At 48.3% G+C, this 14080-nt stretch overlaps 1 protein-coding gene across 1 annotated transcript in view; it reads right to left on the bottom strand.

The window, feature by feature from the left end:
• Positions 1-3502: 3502 nt before the first annotated feature.
• The window catches only part of VSTM5 (V-set and transmembrane domain containing 5), a 29656-nt gene continuing 19078 nt past the window's right edge, over positions 3503-14080 (bottom strand). Inside the window, exons 2-4 of the mRNA XM_049653747.1 lie at positions 4263-4589; positions 4006-4146; positions 3503-3871 (exon numbers count right to left, since the gene is read on the bottom strand). Of these exons, the coding sequence (XP_049509704.1) occupies positions 3828-3871; positions 4006-4146; positions 4263-4589 (512 nt within the window). The 3' untranslated portion in view covers positions 3503-3827. The remainder of the gene's footprint in view (positions 3872-4005; positions 4147-4262; positions 4590-14080) is intronic.

Genomic DNA, 14080 nt, shown 5'->3' on the forward strand with positions numbered 1-14080 from the left:
CGGACTGGAAAGGCCGCCACCCCTTGAGAAGTTGCGTTGTGGACAGACGCGCCCACAGTGGCCACAGGCCTGGCTCTGCGTCCCTAAACCAGAGGTGCTCGATGCTTCCCTGCAGTGGCCAAAGAAACCCAGGCTGGGATATGAAACCGATGGCAGAGGGAGGGTTCCCCTTGCCCCAGGGTTTGACAGCAGGCTCCTGCTCAGGGCAGGTCTCAGAACTGGCTACCTCACACTGCACAGCTCCTCACCTTTCTGTGACTTCTATCTCAAGGGGCCTGGCGTGCTGTGCGTTCCTCCCACGGGGGCCTCCGCCGTCCTTCCAAACTCAGAACACGATGAAATGAGAAAGTACGGTGTATACCTTTTTAATTTTCTTAGATCGCAATCTGAGAGGACGTTCTGTAGACGGGGCATGTTATGTTCCGTGCGGCATCTCACGCACTGTTGAACGCGGTGGTACAATGGTCACATCTTTATTTCAGCCCTTTGCGGAAGCAGAAAGGACTCTGTTGAATTATGATTAATACTCTGGAAGCAAAAACTTCCAATTAGGCTTCTGGGAGGATGCAGGGCAGAATGACGGGCAGGTGTTTTTCAGAATCACTAAAAAATGTTTACAGTTCGTCATTTAAAAAAGGTGCCAGACGAGGATGTGAAGAAACAGGAACCCTCTTGCACTGTTGGTGGGAATGCAAATTGGTGCAGCCACTCTGGAAAACAGTGTGGTGGTTCCTCATAAAATTAAAAATAGACCTACCCTATGACCCAGCAATAGCACTGCTAGGAATTTACCCAAGGGATACAGGAGTACTGATGCATAGGGGCACTTGTACCCCAATGTTTATAGCAGCACTCTCAACAATAGCCAAATTATGGAAAGAGCCTAAATGTCCATCAACTGATGAATGGATAAAGAAATTGTGGTTTATATACACAATGGAATACTATGTGGCAATGAGGAAGAATGAAATATGGCCCTTTGTAGCAACATGGATGGAACTGGAGAGTGTGATGCTAAGTGAAATAAGCCATACAGAGAAAGACAGATACCATATGGTTTCACTCTTATGTGGATCCTGAGAAACTAACAGAAACCCATGCGGGAGGGGAAGGAAAAAAAAAAAAAAAAGAGGTTAGAGTGGAAGAGAGCCAAAGCATAAGAGACTCTTAAAAACTGAGAACAAACTGAGGGTTGATGGGGGGTGGGAGGGAGGGGAGGGTGGGTGATGGGTATTGAGGGCACCTTTTGGGATGAGCACTGGGTGTTGTATAGAAACCAATTTGACAATAAACTTCATATATTGAAAAAAATAAAAATAAAAATAAAAAAGGTGCCAGACCCATGGCTGTGGCTGGGGTTTTTCTAATGCCCACAGGTGATGGAAACCTCACCCAGGGCCTCTGAGCACTTGGCAGGACTGGGCTCACACACAAAGGGCTGGGGCTTTATTTTCAGGCTTTATTTTGTTCTTTACAATTTTTTTTTTTCACAGTTTAAAACATAACTTATAGCTTAGCATTTCCAGTGGCCAACCTCTGGAATTTCAGATTTTCTTTTTTGAAAAATAGACAAAAACACTTCAGGCTCTGGAATCAAATACTTTCCACAAGACTGTTCAGGATGGAGGGAGCTTTAAAAGTGCAAAATAAAGAAATGGAAAGCCAGGGGCATAACTTTTCATGAGCTTTGGGGTGGGGGGCAGTTTAATTTACATTTGGGTTTGCCATGAAGGCCTCTCACTGGTTCCGCTTTTCCAGTTCTCCTTTTATTCTGGAGATTACCACCCCTGACTTCTGACAAGCTAGAAGCACAGTTCTGGAAAGCAGGTGGTGTAAAAGAGCACACACAGATGCCAGCAGGTGCCCAGATCCAAACGGGTTTCCTGCTGATGCACTTTCTGTGGGAAAGAGAAGAACGAACTAATCAGATTATCCTTGGCCCCCTTTTTATTCCCGTACTCCCACCCTGCTTCTTCATGATAGTGGGGACTTGTATGAGGAACCCATCCCGGTGGGGGACTGATTCCTCTGACTGCTGCCTGGGGAAAGGGCACAGGTGTGCGTGTTTACAAGTGGGTGCACAGGAGGTGGCCTGGGGGGTGAGAACCTTCTCTGTGCAGGTGCTCAAGCTACAAATCAGTTGTGTAGACCAACTGCTCTCTTGCCTTTTGAATCAAGTAATGCCTTTAGAATCTTTCTCTAAGAGCACAGAGCTCCTGTGTGACTACTCCAAAAATCCCTTCTTGTTACCCCAGATTATTTAGAGAAAGGCCTAACTTCTCCAGGCAACTTTTTTTGCCACATGGGAAGTAGAAAAGATATTGACACTGGGGACTTCAAGCAAAGAGAGGGGCACCTGAGTGGCTCAGTTGGTGAAGCATGGGACTTCGGCTCAGGTCATGATCTCACAGTTTATGAGTTCATACCCCAAGTCGGGCTCTCTGCTGACAGCACAGAGCCCATTTTGAATCTTCTGTCCCCCTCGCTCTCTGCCCCCCCCTGGCCCCCCCCCCCCTCTCTCGCAAAAACAAACATTTCAAAAAACAAAGAGGACAAGAGAAGGGAATGCTCCACTAATTGGGCTGGTGCGTTTGGTCTGTAGCTAAGAGTGTTGGAGAGAGAAAGGATAATGGAAAACAAGTTCATGCCTATTTAGAGCTTGCCAAATGGAAGTCGGGGTGGAGAAACTTTCAAGTAAACACGGTGACTGACAAGCCGAGAGCCTAAGAGCCCAGGCCACTTGTGCTCCAGTCCCCAGGTCCCCGTGGAGCCCCGGTACACCAGAGCGTGTATCAGTTTACAGCACTCGGTAGCCTGCTTGGCTTTCCAGACCCTTGAAGAATCCTCCTGCTTTCCTGAAATTGCTCAGTGAGCTCTGTGCATACTGTGGGCTTCACCTGATACCCCGACTGTGAGGTAGGTGAGCGCCAAGTGTTCCTAAGCCCACTTGGGAGGCAGCAAGGGCCTGACTTGAGACAAAGTGTTGGTGACGAGGGGCACAGTCATACCACCCACCACGCAGGCTCGCTTTCACAGGTACCAGAACCTGGCTTGTCGGGAAGCCATTTGGAGGCCAGCTGCTGCCCACAGTGGAGATGAACATCTGTGTTCCTCACTCTGGCCTAAGTAGGGGCCAGAGGAGGGAAAATCCAATTAATGTTGGGCTACGAGAGGAAGACAGAGGTCATTTTCTCCCTATTCCTTGCTTCTGACACTGGTCCCTCAGGAACAAGCGGAGCCCCTCTCCCTAACCAGGCCCCGGGGTCTGCTCCAAGCACCTCATTAGGGCCCAGTCTCTCCCCCTGCATGGCAGGCAGATCATCTAAAAGCCTCGGGTTTTCTCACAGTAGCTCCCGCAGCAGAGGCTGGAGGGACGAGCAGAGCAGAAAGGAACACGGAGAGCCTGTCCAATGCTGGCTGCACGCTCGGTCCGGGGCCACTCCGGCCTCGGACACGGGGACGCCTCCAGCGGCCTCCAGCGGCCTCCAGCGGCCACCCCCAGGGCCACGACGAGTGTAGCCAGCAAGCGGCCCGACCAGCACGAGGCCACTGGCGTGGGTCCGCAAAGCGGCAGCCGAGCGAGGCTCTGGCCCGAAGCCTCAAGCACGCTTCTCCTTGAGCTTCTTGCAAGCACTAGAACGGACTTTGTCCAATCCAGAGTCCTCGAGTCCACGGAGTCAATTTCGCTAACATCCGCAGTCCCCTCGGGACCGTGTGGCTACGGCCGGGCGGCAGGAGGCTGGGAGGGCGGATTGGCCGCGTTCACGCCCTTTGTGGAAAATACTCTTCTCCTCTTGAGGTAGGAATGTAACTGGGCGCAGCCTTGGCTAACACTCCACATCTTGCAGCTCAATCTCCTCAGTGGTGCTCTCTGCAAAGCAAAAGACAAGCCGGTCAGTTGCCCGCCAGCCACGGGGGGGGAGGGTTCTCGGTGAGACCAGGATAACAAGAACCACCTCCAGCCATAAAAGCGTGAATGGATCACCACAGGGCCCAGAGAATTACCTTTGAGTTTGTGTCTTCTCTTCCTCTGGAATTTATACGCACACTTATTACAAACCCACATGAGGCTGATTAACAGCGCGGCCACGGCAGCGAGCAAAGCAAGGAAGACAGCCACAAAATGAAGGTCTTCGTAGAGGATCTCTACGGGGCGGGCAGGGCAAGGGGAAGATAATGGCTCTTTTAATATCATGAAGTCGCTGCCCCACACGTGGGCAGTTCAGAGAGGTGCCAGGCCCCGGGGGGGGGGGCTGCCTTACCCGACACGTGCAGCACGATGGTGCCAAACTGGCTGTTCCCCAAGCGCTCCGTCACCGTGATGATGTAGTAGCCCGAGTCCCTCACGCCCACGCCGAAGAGCTGGATGGAGCCGTTGTCGAAAGTGCAGAGCCTGTCCTTGTGGCTCTGGGAGATGTTGGCCTGAGTGCCCGGCTTCCACTCCACGATCTTCTGTGCGCCCCAGTTGGAGGTGTACTTCCATTCAATGGTGGGGACGCCATGGCAGGAGTACTCAACCGAGAGCAAGATGTCTTCCTCCACCGTGGCATTGATGGCCGACTGGGGGATGTACAGGGACACACCCTGACCTGCAGGATGGAATGCCAGATGTGGGGCAGCGTCTGTATGAACTTAGAGGAAAGCGGACTTTCACGACTCGTTGATTTATTCAGCAACTATTTATTGAGTGCCTAGCACATGCCAGGCTATCTTCTAGGTTCTGGTGCTGGCACTACAGTGGTGAACATTATAGACCGAGTAATTGTACCCCGCATCACGAAACTCCCATGTCGGAATCCCAGCCTCCAGTGTGACTGTATTTGAAGATGCAGCCGCTAAGGAGGTAATCAAGGTTAGGGGCACCTGAGTGGCTCAGTCGGTTAAGCGTCTGACTTCGGCTCAGGTCACGATCTCACAGTTTGTGAGTTTGAGCCCCGCATCGGGCTCTGTGCTGACAGCTCGGAACCTGGAACCTGCTTCAGGTTCTGTGTCTCTCTCGGCCCCTTCCCCACTCACACTCTGTCTCTGTCTCTCTCTCAAAGATAAACATTTAAAAAAATTAAAAAAAAAAAAAAAAAAAAGAGGAGGTAATCCAGGTTAAATGAGGTCATAAGGGTAGGGCCCTGATCCAATAAGATTACTGTCTTCATAATGCAAGGGGGAAATGAGAGAAAATGCGATGTGAGGTTGCAGCAAGAAGCAGGAAGAGAGATTTCACCAGAAACTGAACTGACCTGTGCTTAGACCTGGGATCTAGGACTGTCCATCCTCTGGAACTGTGAGAAAATAAATTTCTGTTGCTTAAGCCCCTCAGTCTGTGCTATTTTGTGTGTGTGTGTGTGTGTGTGTGTGTGTGTGTGTACACACACCCCCCGCGAACAAGATCCAAGGTGACTATTTACTGGATGAATAGTAAACCTCCCTGGTGACTCCATTCTAAACAGGAGGCACACAAGGATGAAATAAACAAATGAAATCATTCTGGATAATGACAAGTGCTTTAAAGACAATAAAACAGGGCACTAGTGACCAGTGGGGTAAAGGTGGCTCTAGAGAGAATGGTCAGGGAAGATCTCGCAGAGGAGATGACCTTTTTTTTTTTTTTAATTATTTTTTTTCTTAAATTTACATCCAAGTCAGTTAGCATATGGTGCAATAACGATTTGATTTCAGGAGTAGAATCCAGCGATTCATCCCCTACGTATAACACCCAGTGCTCATCCCAACAAGCGTCTTCCTTAATAATGCCCATCGCCCATTTAGCCCATCCTCCCACCCACAACCCCTCTAGCAACCCTCAGTTGGTTCTCTGTATTTAAGAGTCTCTTATGTGTTTATATTCTTTTTTGCATCCCTTCCCTTATGTTCATCTGTTTCGTGTCTTAAATTCCATACATAAGTGAAGTCATAGGATATTTGTTTTTCTCTAATTTCGCTTCGCAGAATACACTCTACTTGCATCTATGTTGTTGCAAATGGCAAGATTTCATTCTTTTTGATAGCTGAGTAATATTCCAGTGTGTGTGTGTGTGTGTGTGTGTGTGTGTGTGTCTGCATATATATATATATATATATATATATATATATATATTCCACTTCTTTATCCATTCACCAGTCGATGGACATTTGGACTCTTTCCATACTTTGGCTACTATAAACAGTGGGGTGCATGGGCCCAATAGAATCAGCACTCCTGTTATCCTTTGGATAAATACCTAGTAGTGCAATTGCTGGGTCGTAGGGTAGTCCTATTCTTCATTTTTTTGAGGAACCTCCATACTGTTTTCCAGAGCGGCTGCACCACTTTGCATTCCCACCAGCAGTGCAAAGGGGTTTGAGGAGATGACCTTTGAATGGAGACCTGAATGACAGGCATGCAACGTGTGGAGACTTGAGGGAAGAGCAGGTCAGGCAGAGGGAGCATGTGAAAAAACTGTGAGGGGATGGTGAGTGCTGGTGTGTCTGAGGGACAGAAGGAAGGCCAGCATGTCAGAATGCAGTGGGGAGAGACAGAGGTGGGGCTGGAGAGCTGGCAGGACACGGGCCACAATGTGAGGGTCAGGAGTGGGGTTCACTCATGGCTGATGGGAACCACAGGAGGGCTCAGGCAGGAGGGGACATTCTCCGCTAAGCTTGAGAACGTCTGCTGTGGAGAACATTCTGGGGGAGAGGGGATAAGCCCAGATGCAGGAAGAGCAGGCAGGTGGCTGCTGCAGGGGACAGATAAGAGATGGAGGTCTAGGGGCACCTGGGTGGCTCAGTCGGTTAAGCATCCGACTTCAGCTCGGGTCATGATCTCACGGTCTGTGAGTTCAAGTCCCATGTTGGGCTGTGTGCTGACAGCTCGGAGCCTGGAGCCTGCTTTGGATCGTGTGTCTCCCTCTCTCTCTCTGCCCCAACCCTGCTCATGCTCTGTCTCTGTCTCTCTCTCAAAAATAAATAAACATTAAAAAATAAAATAAAATAAAAAGAAGAGATGAGGCATAGCCTCACAGGGCATGAACGGGGAGAAGAAACATGCTGGCGAACTAGATGTGGGCGGTGGGTGAGTCAAAGAGGCGTCAAGCAGAAGTTTCTGCACAAGCGTGTACCAGCACCGTTGACTGAGGTCATACATATATGCCGTCATACGTGTAGTAAGCGGGTGCCATGCACAAGCCCCGTGCAACCACCTGCACAAATTGCCTCATTAATGTCTCGCACACGACCTACTGCAATTCTATCGAGAGTGGAGCAAAACCTCATTGTCAACAGGACTAACTAGCTTGTCCAAGTTCATTCTGCAAGGTTGAGCGTCACACAAGCTGGCTCCAAAGCCCACATATTTAATCTCTATGCTCAAATCAGTCATCACCGGTTGGCAGTGGAGAGCACGGAATGTGACACATGCCCCCGCACCCTCCCTGAGAGGACCGGCCAGAGACGGCTGGACATTGGGTAACGAACAGGGCAGGACTTAAGCTCAGAGCCCATCCCTTGGTTTCCGCCCTCCACTTCCTGTTTGGCCCCTCAATCTTTGGGTGTCCAGGTGCTCCACGGCCCCTGCTGTGTGGCTCTAGGTAACCACACCTGTTAACTTTTCCAGACATTTCTCCCTGCCTTCTCCCATCCCCAGCATTTTCCACTAGTGTTTCTCTCCGAAAGGCCTCGGCTAGGTGACTAGACATAATCTGATAAACATCAAGGTGAGACACTGGGAGGTAATAATGGTTCTCACGGGTTACAACTGCCGAGTAACAGAGATCGATTTTCTCGCCAACTCTGGGCTTGAAAACATGTTAAATTCACAGCAAAGTTGAAAGGCAAGTACAATTAATATGTACCTTCTCCTTAATTCACTAATTATTAACATTTTGCCACATTTGCCCCCTCTCTCAGGAAGAAAACAGAGGTCAAATTCCAGGTCAGCCCTCAGAGGGCAGGAGTTAATGTATTTTCTTCATCTTTGTGTCCCCCAGCAGAATTCCGGACACAGAGGGATTGGTCATTAAATCTTTGTTGAGTTGAATAAGTGAATGACAAATATTTATAGCAACAAGAAGGGTAAGATTTCCTGAGAAATGCTGCTGCCGCCGAAACGGTTTGACAAATTTGCATATCTAAAAGGTAACACGCGGGGCGCCTGGGTGGCTCAGTCCGTTAAGCGACTTCAACTCCGGTCATGACCTCGAGGTCCGTGAGTTCGAGCCTGCGTTGAGCTCTGTGCTGACAGCTCAGAGCCTGGAGCCTGTTTCAGATTCTGTGTCTCCCTCTCTCTGACCCTCCCCCGTTCGTGCTCTGTCTCTCTCTGTCTCAAAAATAAATAAACGTTAAAATAAGTAAATAAATAAATAAAAATAAAAGGTAACACGCAAGTAGGAAAGAGAACTATAATTTAGGCAAGACTTCATGTGCCAGTTACGATAATACATACTTACGTGCTTACCAACCCTTCTAATTTTTTACATGAGTCAGCAACATGCCCATGTAGCTAGGAAATGGAAAGGATGGGACTTAAGTGCAGTTTTGTCTTATTCAAAACTTTTTCCTAAAGACACCACCAGAAATTTAGCAATATTAAATGAATCCCGTCATTGCTGAATATAGAATATATAGAAATCTGTTGCATTTCTATACACTATGATAAAGTAGCACAAATAGAAATTAAGAGAACATTCCATTTGCAATTGCTCTATAAAGACTAAAATACCTGGGGGTGAACCTAATCAGGGAGGTGACAGACCTCAATGAGGAAATCAAAAAGAAATAAAAATATTCATAGAGACAAGAATAAAAACACACCGATCGAAAATGTTTGGAATACACACACACACACACACACACACACACACACACACACACACACAATGGAGTATTAGTCATAAAAAAGGATGAGATCTTGCCATTTGGGACAACACAGATGGACCTTGAGAGTATGATGCTAAATGAAATAAGTCAGACAGAGAAATTCAAATACCGTAGGATTTAACCTACATGTAAAATTTAAAACACAAAACAAACCAACAAACAAAAAGCAGAAACAAGCCCATAAATGCAGAGAAGAAATTGATGGTTTCCAGAGGCGTGGGGGTGAGGAGATGGGTAAAATGGGTGAAGGGGAGAGGGAGGTACAGGCTGTAGTTATGGGACAAGTCATGGGGATGAAGGGTACAGCACAGGGAATGTAGTCAATGCAATAGTGTTGTATGGTGACAGAGGGTAACTGCATTTGTGGTGAGCACAGCATAACATAAAGACCTGTGGAATCTCACTGTGTAACATCGTACGTCCACTATACTTCCATTAAAAAAGCAAACATACAAAAAACTGTTTTTCCCACTTCACCTTGTGACGATCATTTATCTATGTTTTCAGATTTCTCTGACCCCAAATACGAACAGTTGGAATATGATTACCATAAGATTTGGAGAACCATATTTAGAGCTAGTGATAAACCTGCATCGCAACATGTGTATTTCACGCACACTCACGTTAAACATATTGGTCAAGGTTACTGACAGATTAGTTTCCTGGGATACTGCCAGCCCTTTCAATACCCTTAGGGACCTTCATTTTGAGTCTTATAGGTACTCTGGCCCAAGAAATAGCAAAACTGAAAAGCAAACAAACAAAAATAACAAGCCCAAGTTTCTGAGATGCTGATACAGCTGGAAACTGGTCGACTAGTCTGTATTTTCCTTTGACCATAAAAACCTCCTCCTGGGGTGTCTGGCTGGCGAGGTCAGGGAAGCATGTGACTCTTGATCTTGGGGTTGTGAGTTCGAGCCCCACCTTGGGTGTAGAGATTAACTAAAAAAATAAAGAAAGAAACTTAAAAAAATAATAAAGATTTTAATATTAAAACCTCCTTCTAATCAAACCAACCAGGCATTTAACTAGGTTTTTAGAACAAAGAGTTCCTTTTGCTATCTATCTATAATTAGGAGGGAAAATTAACAGTTCTAAAAATTTAAAGGCAAACTGCTTGTCACCTTAGTTTAAAAAGTTGAATTAATGAGTAACCCGCCTCTGTACCTCATGCTAAGATCACTCAGAACAAGTCCAGAGAAAGTTAGTATCTAGACCAATCCTTAGACCTGGCTCAAAATGTTCTATTCAAGGAGGTTGGTTTAATAAATCAGATTTCACTTGGAAAATGGATGCCAGGCAGCCATTAACAAGGATAAGTTTTGCATGGACAAGGGAGAGTGTCTACAACATGTTACTAGGTTAAAAAATAGATTTATAAAGGAGCATAATATGATCTTATTTATGTTTGTATAAATAGGTACCTATTACATACAGAAAATGTTGTAGTAATATATGTTCACTGTCCACAGGGATTGCCCCTTAGAGACTGGATGGCAATGGAATTTTATTTTCCAAATTATACATTTATATAAGTTTTAAATTTCAGTTGTTTACTGAATAAAAAAATAACATGTACTTTAAAAAACCTTTTTAAGGTTCTCCTGATTAGACCAAGCAATCTGGTGGACAAAGTTTAAAGAAAGGTTAAAAGCTGACCTTGGTTTATATCTTCACTTGCTTTCTTTTTTAAAAAAAAATTTTTTTTAACGTTTTTTATTTATTTTTGAGACAGAGAGAGACAGAGCATGAACGGGGGAGGGGCAGAGAGAGAGGGAGACACAGAATCGGGAGCAGGCTCCAGGCTCTGAGCCATCAGCCCAGAGCCCGACGTGGGGCTCGAACTCACGGACCGCGAGATCGTGACCTGAGCTGAAGTCGGACGCTTAACTGACTGAGCCACCCAGGCACCCCTATCTTCACTTGCTTTCTATGTGAAAAGCAGAGAAGAACTAAATTCTACCCATTTCCCAGATGCACATCCCTCCTTTAAAGAAGGCGTCACAGAATTAAAGATTTTTAATAAGGCAGAAGTCACTGGAACCTGAACCAAGGTGCTCCCTGAAAGCCTGACTTCCTGGTACTGGGGAGACCCACTTAGAACTAATCAGAGGGAGGGGCGCCTGGGTGGCGCAGTCGGTTAAGCGTCCGACTTCAGCCAGGTCACGATCTCGCGGTCCGTGAGTTCGAGCCCCGCGTCAGGCTCTGGGCTGATGGCTCGGTGCCTGGAGCCTGTTTCCGATTCTGTGTCTCCCTCTCTCTCTGCCCCTCCCCCGTTCATGCTCTGTCTCTCTCTGTCCCAAAAATAAATAAAAAACGTTGAAAAAAAAAAAAAATTAGAACTAATCAGAGGGAGGGGCACCTCTGACTCTCGATTTCGGCTCAGGTCATGATCTCACACTTGGTGAGATTGAGCCCTGTGTCAGGCTCTGGGCTGACAGCACAGAACCTGCTTGGGATTCTCTCTCCCCCTCCCTCTCTCTCTGCCCCTCCACCGCGCGTGCTCGCTCTCTCTCTCTCTCTCCAAATAAATAAACATTAAGAAAAAGAAACTAATCAGAGGGAAAGTGCCAGCAGAAATCAGCTACCAGGAATGGGCTGGAATATACTACTCAGAATGGTTCCTTACTCCTTTTCTGACAAATAAATTACAGAGGTTGTATTTTGCTGCTTTAAAGAAATTGATGATTGAAGATGGATCTATTTCCTGAAATCACAGCAAAGGTCAAGCCTATTCAGACCACAATTTCGATGAACAAGGGTATCAACTAATAGACGGACGGATGGCTGGTGCAGACTCTGGGTGTCAGGAGTCATGGAGGCCACCTTTATCGGGACAACTCATCTTATCTGGAAAGCCACCTGTGCAGCCAGCGTGACCATCTGACACAGCCGAGAACCAGCACTAAACTGGAAGTCAGAAAGCCTACATCAGGAACACTGCTGGAGCAGGGCGGCGGAGCGAGGAAGCACAGGACAAAAGTGTTATTCCAAGAGGCGGGGAGGTGTGGTGGAGGCTCATGATGTGAGCAGATCCACGTGGACTCAACCCGGGGGGTGTCCTCCCCGTGGAGAGATCCCTTCACCTTCGAGAGCCTCAGCTTCCTCTGCTGTGGAAAGAGGACCGAAAAGCCTCCAGACGAAGGCTGTGAGGCGGGGGTGACAGGACACGTGTGAGGCCCCCCAGGGCACAGCACTCGGGCCCCCGCGCTTGCTCTCCTCGGCTCAGGTCTAGGTCACTAGCCTTGGGATGACCAGCCCTCCCAGGGTGCCCAGGGGTTTTCCCAGGATTGGGGAGTGTCAGTGCTAGAAGCAAACCAGGACTGTCGGTTACGCGGAGACTCACAGAAATGTTGAGGAGCAACGAGAAAACTCCAAGGCACACAAGAGCTGATCTCTGAGGCACCCGAGGGTGGGGGGCAGAGGCAGAGGTGAGGGAGGGCCAAAGCCACTCTTCCCTTAACGCTCTGCCTTCCTAACGCATCTCCAAGGTCAGCAATCCCACTGCAGCCCCACAGTCACAGAATGCCATCGCATTCTCCGCAACAGGGTGCTGGCTCGCGGGTGTGGCCTGGTGAACAGTATTATTATTATCCCCATTTGACAAGGTAGCACATGTTAAGTTCACTGAGGTTCCAGAATTTGTGCAATGTCACATTAAGTGGCTGAACTGAGACTGACATCCAGGGTGCATTTCACTGCCCTGGTACGAGCCAGGGAGTTTGCAAGGAGCTGGAGAAGGGAGCAGACAGACACAGAATTTGTGCAATGTCACCTTAAGTGGCTGAACTGAAAGTGACATCCAGTGTGCATTTCACTGCCCTGGTAGGAGGCAGGAAGTCTGCAAGGAGCTGGGGAAGGGAGCAGACAGACACTCAATGAAACGAAGGCGCGGGGCACCTACGCGGCTCACTTAGTTAAGCGTCCAACTTTTGATTTCAGCTCAGGTCGTGATTTCAGCTCAGGTTCATGGGTTCGAGCCCCGCATCGAGCTCCACATCGACAGCACGGAGCCTGCTTGAGGTTCCCTCTCTCTTTCTCTCTCTCTGCCCCTCCCACGCTCATGCTCTTTCTGTCTCTCAAAATAAATAAATAAGCTTAAAGAAAGTGAAAGAAGCAGAGCCTTGAAGGATAAAATTTTAAAATTGTGGGAAAGGGAGGAAGCGCCATCCTGGCTGGGAGAACAGTGAGCCCACCCAGGGAGGCAGGAAGGATCCTCCGCTCCCTCTGGCCCTGCTGAGTAAAAAGGTGGTAGGTAGCCCGAGGAATCTGTAGCAAAACGGAGATTATCTGAGGGAGTTAGCCCTCGGGCAGGGAGGCCCTCAGATGGCATTTAAATAGAGGCACATCAGGATCTGAACGGGGCTTCCTGGAGGGCGATCTGGCAGCAGATCGAACATTTACACACACATGGCTCACACTGCCCTGAGCCCACCATATGCGCCTGTCCTACACACCTTCAGGACAACCCACGACTGAGCCCCGACAGTCGGGAACAACCCCAGGCACTGGCTTTGGCCTGTACTTGGCGGGGAACGAGGGCAGCAGGATGTGAGCGTGTGCACAGTAGGTCTGCCTGGAACTCGTTTCCAGTCATTTCAGAAGCCCCAGAGCCCAGCACAGTGCCTGGCACTTTGTGCGCACTCAGAATATACTGGAATGGACCAATAAAGACACGCGTGCCCTGCCTGTCAAACTGCTGCCCCCCTGGAGGGATCAGGAACAGGAGGATCTGTGCCGAGCTGAGGGGGATGCTGGTGAGGCCCCCTTCCCCTCCAAGTCTGCTGAGGGTCAAAGAGCTCAAAGGAGAAACAGCAGTTTTAAGTTGCAACTAAAATATTTACGTCGCTGCCTAACTTTTGTCATTCTTCTTTTTAATGTTTATTTATTTTGAGAGACAGAGAGAGCACGAGTGGGGGAGGGACAGAGAGCGAGGGAGACCCAGAATCCGAAGCAGGCTTCAGGCTCTGAGCCGTCAGCACAGGGCCCGACTCAAGGCTCGAACTCGCGGACCGTGAGATCGTGACCCGAGCCGAAGTTGGACACTTAACCAACTGAGCCACCAAGGCACCCCTAACCTCTGTCATTCTTGAAACAAGTAGCCTGGAATTTTGGAGACCGTTCTACGTTGGAGGCCAGCATGGCAACCCTAAACATTGGCATTTGGGTTTAGACGCCATGAATGGTGTTGAGGATGGACATGTGTGCCCAGTTTACAGGGTATCTATCCCTC

The sequence above is a fragment of the Panthera uncia genome, chromosome D1 (genome assembly GCF_023721935.1).
Source record: "Panthera uncia isolate 11264 chromosome D1, Puncia_PCG_1.0, whole genome shotgun sequence".
In the NCBI taxonomy this organism is placed as follows: domain Eukaryota; kingdom Metazoa; phylum Chordata; class Mammalia; order Carnivora; family Felidae; genus Panthera; species Panthera uncia.